Genomic DNA, 12,615 nt, shown 5'->3' on the forward strand with positions numbered 1-12,615 from the left:
TCGTACAGTCCCCACCATTATCAATGCTATCTGTAGACACCTAAAGATACACCCTTCTTTATTCTCATCCACAAGTTTTTGTTCACTGATGGTGGCACCCAGGTTGGTCAGAAAGTCCCTTATATTTGATGGGAGGGACCAGTCCTTGGAGAAGGGCATCATGCTTGGCAGAGGGTCAATGAGAAAGAGGAAGGCCCTCAACAAGATGCATTAACACAGTGTGGCTCAACGAATGGCTCAAATACAGCAACAAATGCAAAAATGGTGCAGGGCCGGGCAGTGTTTCAGTCTGTTGGACGCTGGTTTGCTATGAGTTAGAATTGGCTCAACGGCATCCATCAGAATTCGGAGAAGCAGACTCAAACTTTTTCTGCATGTGACCTTAAATTGGCTCTATCTGTAAAAACTGACTTCACGATTCCATGAGCAATGAAATCTCTTTAAAATTACACTGGATGTGCTGTAATTGTTGTTAAGTGCCGTCGAGTTGGTTCCGACCCATAGCGACCCTGTATAGGGTTTCTGAGGAGCAGCTGGTGGGTTTGAACCACCGATCTTGTGGTTCACAGTCCAGTACTTATCCTATAGCACCACACCAGGTGTAGAATAGATCATCAATTCTTATCAAGTGAAGAGTGAGTTTCCATCGCGATGAGCAAGTTCCAACCTTCTGAACTTGCTACTTTGAAACTGATGACTTGTGGAATGGTCACTTCCTCATCTGATTTCAAATCATCAGGTCAAAAGTCACTGATAACATCGGCTTTCTCAAAATGGGGCACTTCTCACCAGATGGTCTCATATGTACAAAAATTTACATGTTTTAGACAAACACATTTTCCCCATTCATCTCTCCCTGCTTGTTTGAAAACCTCAGACTTCACTTTCACAGATTCAAAAACACCCCTAGTCCTTTTCTTCAGAATGTGTATTCTGGTGTCGAATAAGGGATGAGCTCCGACTATATGCCTTCCCACATTTACTGCATTCATAGGGTTTCTCTGAAGAATGACTTCTCTGATGTCGGATAAGGTCTGAGCCACTGCTAAAGGCCTTTCCACATTCATTACATTCATAGGGTTTCTCCCCTGTATGACTCCTTTCATGCAGAATGAGGGACGTACGCTGGCTGAAGGCCTTTCCACACGTTTTGCACGTATATGGCTTCTCTCCAGTGTGAATTCTCTCATGTTGGGCCAGGTGTGCGCTCTGGCTGAAGGCTTTCCCACACTGATCACATTCATAAGGCCTATCTTCAGAGTGAATCCTCTTGTGTCGAGTAAGGGATATCCGGTGACTGAAGGCTTTCCCACATTCTTCACACTGATAGGGCTTTTCTCCAGTATGAATTCTCTGATGCTCAATCAGAAATGACTGACGGCCAAAAACTTTACTACATTTGTTGCATTTGAAAGGTTTCTCTTCAGAATGAATGTTCTGATGGATTTTAAGGTTTGCGGTTCCAGAAAACATCTTTCCACATTCTTTACATTCGATAAGTTTCTTTTTCCTTGTATGGACTTTCTGATGCTGCAGAAGGGATGAGTACCGGTTACAGACCTTATCACATTTATTGCACCTGTACACTTTCTCTCCGTTATGAGTTCTTAGATGTAGAAGAAGGGTTGAAAGCTGCCCGAACACCTTCTCACACCTGTCACATTTAAGGGGCTTCTCTGAAGCATGAAACCTCTGATGAAGCAAGAGCGATGAAACCTTACTAAAGGATTTCTGACACCTTCTGCATTTGTAAGGATTCTCTAAAGAACGCCTTCTCTGCTGTCGACTCCGACTTAAGGTTTTCATACTTTCATAAGGTTTCTCTCCAGCATGACTTCTGTTATGTTTAACAAGCACTGATTTCTTACTGAAACCTCTCCCACATGCTTGACATTTGTGGGTTTTCCTTCTCTTGTGAATCTTCTTATGAAGTGAAATGGATGACATCCGACTGAAGGCTTTCCCACACTTTCTGTATTGGTGGACTTTCTCAACAACGTAAATTTTCTGAGGTATACTGAGAGATGGGCACGGACTGGACGTCTTCCCGTGGTCAGAGGGTTCCTTGCTATCGTGAATTCTTCCATGGAGAGTAAGAGTTGTCCTTTGATCGAAGTGTCCCTCCCGATTACCAGACTCATGGCGCTTCTTGTCAGTGTGAACTCTCTGGTGAAGAATGAGTGAAGAGATCCGTCTGAAACCTTTCCTACACTTGCTACACTCATAAGGCTTCTCCCCAGTATGAGAGATCTGATGGAGTTGGAGGAATAAACTCCGACTGAAGGTTTTCTCACAGTCCGTACATTTTAACGATTTCTTGCCTTTCTTGGATTTTATTAGGACTGAGTTCGTTTTGCAGCCCCTCTTTCCTGTGGGAACTTTCTGATGGATGCTTTGCCCAGCTTTGTTGTACTGATTTGGGGGGAACTTCTTGGTCTTAAATGCAGACCCTGAGTCTAAAAGACATAAAAAAAAAAAAAGGAAATGTTTCTGTTTTCCTGTGCTGGAAAAACGAAGCTTCTAGAATATAAATGGAGGCCTTATCATTATCAATCACTAACAGTAACAACCATGATGATAACTACAACAGTAACATTTTGTGTATGGTTTCAGTTATGATACTAATGGTTTTACAGAACTTTTTTTTTTAGGCATTTAGGAGAAATTTAGGAGTCTGCAATTGGAAAATGAAACTTTATTTATAGGATAAATTTTAAATCATGCACTCCATATTTCCTTATAGTGTTCATTAGATAAACGTACTTTTATTGTATGACATGTTCAAAAAAGGCAAATCTACAGAAGGTAGATTAATGGTTGCCTATCTAATTGGAGTAACAGGCATAAGGGGTTTTATTAGGGGTGATAAAAAAGTGGATTATGGTGACTTTTACACACAGCTTGTAAAAAGAATCCTGAAATCGCACACTCAAAATAAGTGAATTCATAATATTTAGTATTTCCATAAAGTTATAAATTTAAAGTGTAATCTTAAAATACAATGTTAAGGCCCAAGGGCTCAGGTCCACAGTCTTGGGCCCACTGTGGTCAACTGGCATAGCACAGTGCACAAAGACAACGTTCTACATTCTACTTTGGTGAGAAGAGACTGTAGTCTTAAAAGCTTTAGAGTGGCCAACTCATCCGAAGCGAAGACGAGTGAAGAAAGTTTAAAACACTTGGAAACAATTAGTCCAAAACACTGAACTGAGGTCTGAACTCAGCCTCGAAGACCCTAAGATCAGAACTCAACGGTGCCTGGCTGTCCCTACAGATCATTCTGAAAAGGATCGCAATAAGATGTCCTGCATAGAGAGGGGAAAAATGTAAAACAAAACTTAAAATCATAAAAAAAACTTCAGGATTACTGGTGTGAACCCCAAAGCCTGTTCTCTTAGACACCTTTCCAGCCTAGATCAGGAATCATCCCTGTATCTCAACTCTGAGCCTAAAAGGAGACAAGGCTGTAAGGTGAACAGTATGTGTTCCTTAGAACAATCACCCATCTGAGATCAAAAGGGGCAGTATTTGTGTAGGACCAGAGCTCAGAAGGCAGGCAGGCTAGTAGAGGATGAATGCAAATGGGGAGCCCTGGAGGAAGTGGGAAGAGAACTGTTACACTGTGGGGTTGCAATCAACATCACAAAACGTGTCTAGATTTAAAAATATTTCCTTTAGCTGTAAATTTTCACCCAAATCACCACAAAAAGTTAAAAAAGAAATAAAATGTTGAAAGACACCAACAAAAGACTTAGCAGCTATTGTTGTTAAGTGCCGTCGAGTCATTTCCGACCCATAGCGACCCTGTACAGGGTTTCCGAGGCTGTAAATCTTTACGGGAGCAGAACACCTCATCTTTCTCCCGCGGAGCGGCTGGTACTTTCGAACTGCTAGCCTTAAGGTTTGCAGCCCGATTCATAACCACTACGCTACCAGAGCAGCTATTAGGAGTGGGTATTTAGACAGTTATAAGACTGAAAACATTGAACTCAAAGGGAATGTCGTTGGTAGGTACCATCCAGTGGATTCTGACCAACAGAGACCCTAGACCCACCGGAATGAAACACTGCTGAATCCTGCACCAATCTCACAACTGCCAGGTTTGAGTCCACTGCTACTGTGCCAATCCACCTCAGTGGGGGTCTTCTTTTTTGTTTTGTTTTTCCAGAAAAGCAGCAATTTGAATTTGAAAGCGATTTTATATGTGTGAGTAAATGAAAGGGGAACGGAAACCCAAAGAGAGGAGCTACAGGGCAAAAAGTCACACAGCCCCAGCACCCCATCTCTGCAGGCTGACCACCTCCCCTTAGTTTTCAAGCCAGGGTCATGTGTCCTCCTCCACAGTGTGCCCACCATAGTCGGCTCTCCTGCCGCACCTGAGGCCACCACAGAGAGGCCTGACTTAGGCTGGAGAGGCGTGGGGCAGCAGCCAGTGGGTGGAGAGCCCCAGGGAAGACCATCTCAGGGCCCCGCCTTTCCCAAACACCCACCTCTACCACCGGCGTTCCTTAGTCAACCTGGGGAAGTACAGTACTTTGAGTCTTAACTGCAAGTCTCTATCCTCAGAGGAAATTGAAAATAGCAGGTCAGCTCCTACATCTCCTGGACCTCCTTCACTAGCACCCCATTTTTATTTCTGTCTGACTGCAGGAGGAGGGGCGAGTGAAAGGGGACACTAGACAAGAGACAGTGACCTGATCTCTCCCTTCATCCAGAATGGTCCCAGCTGCCAGGCCTGGGAGAAGGAAGGCCTGTCAGAGTTTTACTATCATGTCTGTCCATCTCCTGGAATTTTCTACTCTTCAGGTGAGGAAGTACGTGGAGCACGATGTTGAAAGGGGGAGCAGGGTCCTGGGAGCAGGGCCAGGGCTTTGTGCTGGGGAAGAAGACCCTTCCAGGCAGGGGCTGGCAAGTCAGCAGAAATCATGAGAGACCATAACAAATCCAAAGACCAGAGGCCACTGCAGGGAGACAGGCAGTGGCCTCTGCAGTGATCTGGAGGGCCCTCTGACTCGGGATATCAAGAAAAGTCCTTGGAGGTGGGAGGGTGATGGAACCCTTCAAGGTTTCACCTCTGACCCTGCACTCTTCACCCCACCCAGGGTCTGGGAACGTGGTCCTTCCCCTCCCTGCCCCAGGGCTTAAAGTCTCTTGGGTGGATGGAACTCCTCAAAAGTGTGCGGAGGGAGCACCGGGTCTGGGTCCAGGCTCAGGCTAGATGGTGGGGAGCTTCAAGCATCTCCATGAGGAAGGTGTCAATGGGGGTGTTGCCAATGAGCTTGAAGAAAAACAGATGCTCTAGACACTTGAGGCCAATGGATCTCAGGGCAGGCAGTCGGAGCAGCAATTTGGCAAACCGTCCCTGCTGCTCAGGGTACTTCTGTTTGCAGTAGGTCTCCAGCGACGCGTACACTTTCTCCCGCAGGACCTCAACCTCACTGGGGTTGGAGAGGCCCTTGGCATCTGGATTGAAGAGAATGATTGCCCTCAGACATCCAAGCTCTGTCTTATCCATCTTCATGTCCCGCATTTTGGCCACTAACTCTGTCAGCACCCTGGACAGGGACCGGTCAAAGATGGCTCCCAGGGCTGCGGCCTGGGCTGAGTTGCGTTGCACTTGAAGACCTGTGGTGAGGAGGATGCCATCTCGGATATCAATGGATCGGTGGGAGAAGGAGGCAATGAGGAGCTCGTTCCAGCCTGCCCGTAGCAAAATGACCTGGTCATCCAGAGGTAACGAGGAAAAGTGTGGGATCCTCTTTGCCCACTCAACAAGTATGATGAGCTGTTTGTCAGTTGTCTGACTGACGTTAGTCACAGGGTCACTGGGGCTGCTGCCGCTACCCCCGGTTCCCCCAGGACCCTCAGTACCCTGGTAACTCTTCTGTTCCACAGCAAGCTCTGCCTCCAGGATCCTGTCCACAGGCATCTCCTCGGGGGCGCCCCCAGCCCCCTCCCTATCCCCGTCCTTGTCCTTTCCCCGCTGACATTCCTCCTGGACCGCTGCGGGGGGAGGGAGAGAAAGTGGACAGTCAGCAGCCAGTTATGAGGGGTTCAAAAATGTCCTTTAGGGAGTTAACAGGGTCTTCTAAGCCCTTAGGAAATTTTTATAGGAATTGAGGAAGTCACTCTAAGTGGTGGCCTGGGGACAGTCTGGAAGCATGAGTCAAGAAAGAAACAAGGAGAGTAAAGGAATTAGTAAGAGGAGTGAAGTGAAGCACACATTTAAACGAGGGGTTTATTATATGATAAGAAGTATGTCGAGCACTTGTAACATTTACACTATCATCACACCAACACTGCCAACTACTGTTCCCATTTCTTTACAATGAAGAGCTGGGGGCTCTGTAGCTGCTCAGTAACTTGCCCAGGTTCACACAAGGGTGTCTGACTACAAACCCTGTGCTCTTCACACTCATCAAAGAGGCCGTCAAAGGGCTGCTGGCCTGGCCTTCAGACACGGGGGCTCGGATTCCAGCCCTACCACTCCTTCACTGCATGACCTTGGAAAAGTCACCTCACCTACCAGACCTCATGTTCACCTTCTCTAAAATGAGACTGGACTAAGACACTCTCTCTTAGAATTCCATAAATCAGACTTAAGAAGGTAAGATGGAAGGAAAGCAAGTCCTGTGGATCGTCAGTAATGTCTACAGCTAAAGAGCGTAGAGGCCCAGAGGTCAGAGGAAAAACTGTAGCTAACACGGAGACAGAGACCAGAGAGGGAGCATTAGATCACAGAGAAAATGGACTATTCAGGTTACAGAAAGGGAGCTAGAGAGACCCATCATAGGAAAGGAAATTATCTCACCCTAGGAGCAACTGGGGAGAACTCACAGGAATTGGCCAGACAGGCAGAATCACTAAGAAAATTCTACAGGGTGCCAGGGGGAAGAGCTGAGAAGGGGAGTAAGAAAGCAAATATCACCCTTGGGAGGAGAAAGAGAACCCGGGTCTTCCTCTTTTTAACAAGCAGGATGTCCCTTCTCCAGGGACTTGTCTCTCCTGAGAACATGTCCAAAATACAAGAGGCAAGTTTTTGTTATCTTGGCTTCTAAGGAACATTCTGGTTGTACTTTTTCCAGCACAGGTTTGTTTGTTTCTCTAGCAGTCCATGGTACTTTTAATATTCTTCTCCAACCCCACAACTCAAATGAAACAATTCTTCTACAGTCTTCCAACGTTTACATGCATAGGACGCTACTGAGAATGCCATGGTTGGGGTCAAGCGCACCTTATACCTCAAACTGACATCTTTGCTCTTCAACACTTTAAAGAGATCATGTATAGCACATTTGCCTAATGCTAAGCCATTTGAACTGCAAAGTTGGTGATTCAAGCTCACCAGCTGCTCCTTGGAAACCCTATACAGGTTGCTATGGGTCGGAACCAACTTGATGGCACTTAACAACAACAACAACAACATATGTTGTTTACGGAGCTCTGGTAGCATAGTGGTTACGAGTCGGGCTGCTAACCTCAAGGTTGGCAGTTCGAAACTACCAGCTGTTCCGCAGGAGGAAGATGAGGCTTTCTGCTCCCGTAAAGATTTACGGCCTCGGAAACCGTGTATAGGGTCGCTGTGAGTTGGAATTGACTCCAAGGAACATCCACCCCACCACATACATAATGTTTGAATTCTTGACTGCTGCTTCCATGGGTGTTGATAATGGACTCAAGAAAAATGAAAATTTTGACAACTTCAGTCTTTTCTCCATTTATCATGATGTTATTTATTGGTCCAGTGGTGAGAATTTTTGTTTTCTTTACATTGTGCAACCCATACTGAAGACTGTGGGCTCTGAGCTTCACCAGTAAGTATTTTAAAACCTCTTTACTTCCAGCAAGCAAGAGTGTATCATCTGCATATCACAGCTTGTTACTGAATTTTCCTCCAATCCTGATGCCACACTCTTCATATAATCCATCTTCTTGGATTATTTGCTCAGTGTAAAGAGAAAAGTGTGGTGAAAGAATACAACCCTGGTGGCACACAATTCCTCGTTTTAAACATTCAAGTGTCCCCTCATTCTGTTCAAACAACTGCATCCTTGTCAACGCACAAATTCCTCACGAGCACTATATGAAGGGGTTCAGACTACTAATTTCCCACAATTCTGTCCACAGTTTGTCTAGATCCATGCAGTTGAAAACCTTTGCGCAGTCAATAAAGTACAGCTAAGTATCTTTCTGGTATTCTCTGCCTTCAGTCCAGATCCATCTGATGTTACCAATGATAGCCCTCATCCCACGTCCTTGTTGGAATCAAGTCTGAACCTCTAGCAGTTCCTTGTCAATGTACTGCTGTGGGCATTTTTGAATTATCTTTAGCAAAATTTTATCTGCATATGATATAGTCCTATGATTTCTGCATTCTGTTGGATCACCTCTCTTCCAATCAGTTGACCAAGGGGATGTCTTCTAAATTTTCTTGGCATATATGAGCGAGCACCTCCAGTTCCGTATCAGTTTGTTTAAAGAGTTCAATTTATATTCAATTAATTTCTGGAAACATGCTCTTTGCTAATGTTTCCAACGCACCTTGAGCTTCTTCCTTCAGTACCTTCGGCTCTTGATCATATGCTCCCTCTAGAAATGGTTGACCATCGACCACTTCTTTTTGGTACAGTTACTCTGTATTCCTCCCATGTTCTTTTGATGCTTTCTGCATCCTTCAGTATTTTACCCATAGAATCCTTCTCGATTGCAATTCAAGGCTTGAATTCTTCCTCAATACTTTCAGTTTGAGAAATGCTGAGCATGTTTTCCATTTTGGTTTCATAACTCCAGATCTTTGCACACTGCATTATAATACTTTGTATTCTCGAGCTGCCCTTTGAAACGTTCTCTTCAGCTCTTCTACCTTTTAATTTCTTCCATTTGTGTTAGCATCTTTATGCTGTAGAGCAAATTTCATAGTCTCCTGTGACATCCATTTTGGTCTTTTTCTTCTTCTTCTCGATCACCTTTTGTTTTCCTCCTGTATGATGTTCTTAATGTCATCTCACAACTCTTCATGTCTTTGGTCATTAGCGTCTAATGCGTCATCTCTGGTCCTTGAGATGATCTCTAAATTCAGGTGGGATATGTTTAAGGTCATATTTTGGCTTTTACTTTTTCTCAGCTTCAGCCTGAACTTGCATATGAGCAACTGATGGTCTGTTGTACAGCCTGCTCTGGCCTTGTTTTTAAAAATGTTTTATTGTGAATTATGTGATAGTTTTACATGGGAGAACATGTTTTACATTCATCCTATCGTATATTGTTTCATTGCTATGGTTACAATCCCCTCCATACATCATCAACCAACCCTGCAAGCCTGTTCCCGAGTCGTCAGCACACAGCCCCTCTCCCTCTCTGTGTCTAAAGTCCCCAGCTGCTCCATCTCTCCACGTCATTGTCTCTGCCTCCATCTCAGGCATCACTGCTTCTCTGGGTAGGGTCCCGCTCTCCTTTGATGGTCCCTCCACTGTAGACTGAAAAGTTAATCACTCTCTTCCTTGCTACAAAATGTCTACCTTTACATTTCCAACCCTCACAATCAGTCCTGATAACAATTATTCACTATTGTATCACAAGAGACCTATGCACATTTCATTTCATCTGGCCTTGTTTTGACTGATATGGAGCTTTTCCATTTTCTCTCTCCACAGATGTCATCTATTTGATTTCTATAGATTCCATCTGCTGAGGTCCATGTATATAGTCATCTTTTATGTTGTTTTTCAAAAAAGTATTTACAGTGAAGACATCATTGGTCTTACCAAATTTTATCATGCGCTCTCCAGTATCTGTCACCGAGGCCATACTGATCCTTCATCTTTGTTCCCAAACTTTGCATTCCAATCACCAGTAATTATATTAATACAGCTTGATTACATTTTTTGTTCAATTTCAGACTGAAGAAGCTGGTAGAATTCTTTAATTTCATCCTCACTGGCTTCAGTGGTTGGTGTGTAGATTTGAATAATAGTGCTGGTATGAACTGGGCTTCCTTGTAGGAGTATGAGTATTATTCTCTCAGACAACATGGTACTTCAAAATAGATCTTGAAATGCTCTTTTTGATGATGAATGTGACACCATTCCTCTAACTTATCATTACTGGCAAAGTAAACCACGTGACTGACAGTCAGATTCAAAATTGTCAGTACCAAAGCATTTCTGCTCACGAATGCCTAGGATATCCATGTTTATGAGCTCCATTTCATTCTCGACAACTTCCAATTTTCCTAGATTCATACTTTGTATATTCCACGTTCTGATTATTAATGGATATTTGCAACTGTTTATCCTCATTTTCAGGTGTGCCCCATCTGCCAATGAAGGTCCCAAGAGCTTTACTCCATTCATGTTTTCACAGGTAACTCTATTTTGAGGAGGCAGCTTTTCCCACTTTTATTTTATGTGCCTTCCAACCTGAGGGGCTCATCTTCCAGCCCTATATTTGACAATATTCTGGTGCTACTCAAAATGTTTCAATATTTAATATTCTGGTGCTATCTGACAGTGTTCCACTGCTATTCATACGGTTTTCGATGCCTAACTATTCAGAAGAATAATTGATACATTTGAGTTACGATGTAAGCAAAGATGATTAAATAGACTATGTTCTGTCTGTGACAAGATGAACAAAGGTGTCTTGGAAGGACAACAGAATGCTTCAGAAGTGAGGATGGGGAGACTTTATCTTATGTATTGTGGACGTGCTATCAGGAGGAACCAAGTCTCTGGAAAAGGATATCATGTAGAGGATCAGCTAAAATGAGGAAGATCCTCACTGAGATGGATGGGCTCAAAGGTAACAACAGTGAAGACACAGGCAGCGCTTCGTTCCGGTGGACAGTGGTCACTGTGAGGTGGCCTCGACCAACAACATGAACGCAGTAAGGGGAATGGTCAGAGCGTGCAGGTGAAATGTCCAGCTGCTCTAACGGAGGAGTCAGCGGTTTGAACCCCTTGGCAGATTTCTGAGACTCAAGACCTGGTGATCTACATCCATAAAGAGAACAGACCAGAAAACCCCGTGGGGCTAGTCTATTCTGTCCCACAGGGTCATCGTGAGTCAGAACCACCCGACCGCAGTGGGTCTGACATCTCAGTTTTGACTGGTTCGCTGCATGGGATGATAGCGCATCCCGCCCCCACAAAAATATTTCAGTCAAAGCTGTTCCTCGGGACCCTATATGGAGTCACTATGAGCCAAAACTGACTGCCCAGCACTTAAGAGGTACATGCATGAGGTCCACTGGTACTACACTGTTCACTGTCGCTGTCTGGTCCTATGAAGACTGATTCTCAGAACCTCTGTACAGGGTCACTGTGAGTTGGAACTGACTTGACAGTGAGTTTGGTTTGGGATTTGTTAGTCTATTCGGTGGGCAATGGCATTATGGAAAAGTTTAAAATCCGGTGTCAATAGAGACATGCTCGACGCAGGCTTGTTCCAAACCTTCCATTGATAAACTAAGCAACGCGACACCTGTAACACCAATAAAACAAGACATTCCTGTCTGTGCTGAAATCACGAAGTTCTGAATATACGTGAAACAACGCATACTGCCAACATGAACTTCACCTGTTTCTGTCTGTTTACTTCAAAGTGGATACTGGTGGTGGTTAGGTACCGTGAAGTCGGTTCCAACTCAGAGTGACCCAGTGTAGGGTTTCCGAGGCTGTCAATCTCGACAGCAGCAGAAAGCCTCCTCTCTTCCCACAGAGCGGCTGCTAGATTTGAACTGCTGACCTTGCAGCTCCGTTCGTAATGTACCACACTACCAGAACTCCTCAGAGTGGGTGCTAGAGCATTTTTAATGACATGCCTGCTGACATTACATTTCCACTGGATGGCGCTACTTCTGAGGCTTCCCCACACCCACTCTGGTCACAGGGGTCTCCGGGTCTTCTGTAAGCATGACAAGCTTGGCTAGGCTCCTCCTTACTGTGGTGTCTTTGCACTTCTTCCACCTTTTTTGGGGAGTTCTGGTCCTCACCTCTGTACACTCAGAGCTCTGCCCAATGGCCATGTCCCCAGTCTTTCCTGCCCACCTGGCCTAGCAGTAGCCGGCTCACAGTCCACTCCTTGCCCTGCCTCCTTTGCCTTCAGAGCACTTACACCCACATCTATTGCTCGTCTGTCTCCCGTTGCTCGGTAGCTGCAGCTGAGTTTGATCCAACACATAGCAGAATGAAAACCCTGTCAGATCTCGCGCCATCCCCACAATTGATCGAGACTCACAGGTTTCACTGGTTTGCTTTTCAGACATTTCTTACTGGTTATCCTGGTGCCGACGCTCCCCTGAAACCTAGTTAGAGTCATAGCAACAACCCTGTGCTGCCCAGTGGATGAGGGCTGTATGTGAGCTTCCTTACAACAGGTGAATATATGCCACAAGGGACGAGAATTCCATCTACTGCGTTCACTGTTAATCTTCTAGTTTACAGAATGCCAGCAACAGTGACCAGCAGACACGAGGCGCTCAAAACACTGACTGATTAAACCAGCGTCTCTCAGCGCCGGCATTACAGTGTGTGATGAAAACAGCATCTCTCAGCGCCGGCATTACAGTGTGTGATGAAAACAGCGTCTCTCAGTGTCGGCATTACAGTGTGTGAT

At 44.9% G+C, this 12,615-nt stretch overlaps 2 protein-coding genes across 2 annotated transcripts in view; both read right to left on the reverse strand.

Moving 5' to 3' along the window:
• Nucleotides 1–906: 906 nt before the first annotated feature.
• The window catches only part of ZNF667 (zinc finger protein 667), a 20,340-nt gene continuing 8,631 nt past the window's right edge, over nt 907–12,615 (reverse strand). Inside the window, exon 4 of the mRNA XM_006868278.1 lies at nt 907–2,456. Coding sequence (XP_006868340.1) covers nt 907–2,456 — 1,550 coding nt within the window. The remainder of the gene's footprint in view (nt 2,457–12,615) is intronic.
• LOC102830113 (retinoic acid receptor RXR-beta-like) lies at nt 5,210–6,536 on the reverse strand. Its single transcript, XM_006868254.1, has 2 exons — nt 6,527–6,536; nt 5,210–6,003 (listed from the first exon to the last, which is right to left on the reverse strand). The coding sequence occupies exons 1-2, from the start codon at nt 6,534–6,536 to the stop codon at nt 5,210–5,212; spliced, it is 804 nt and encodes a 267-aa protein (XP_006868316.1).

The sequence above is a fragment of the Chrysochloris asiatica genome, unplaced genomic scaffold, assembly GCF_000296735.1.
Source record: "Chrysochloris asiatica unplaced genomic scaffold, ChrAsi1.0 scaffold00116, whole genome shotgun sequence".
In the NCBI taxonomy this organism is placed as follows: Eukaryota; Metazoa; Chordata; class Mammalia; order Afrosoricida; family Chrysochloridae; genus Chrysochloris; species Chrysochloris asiatica.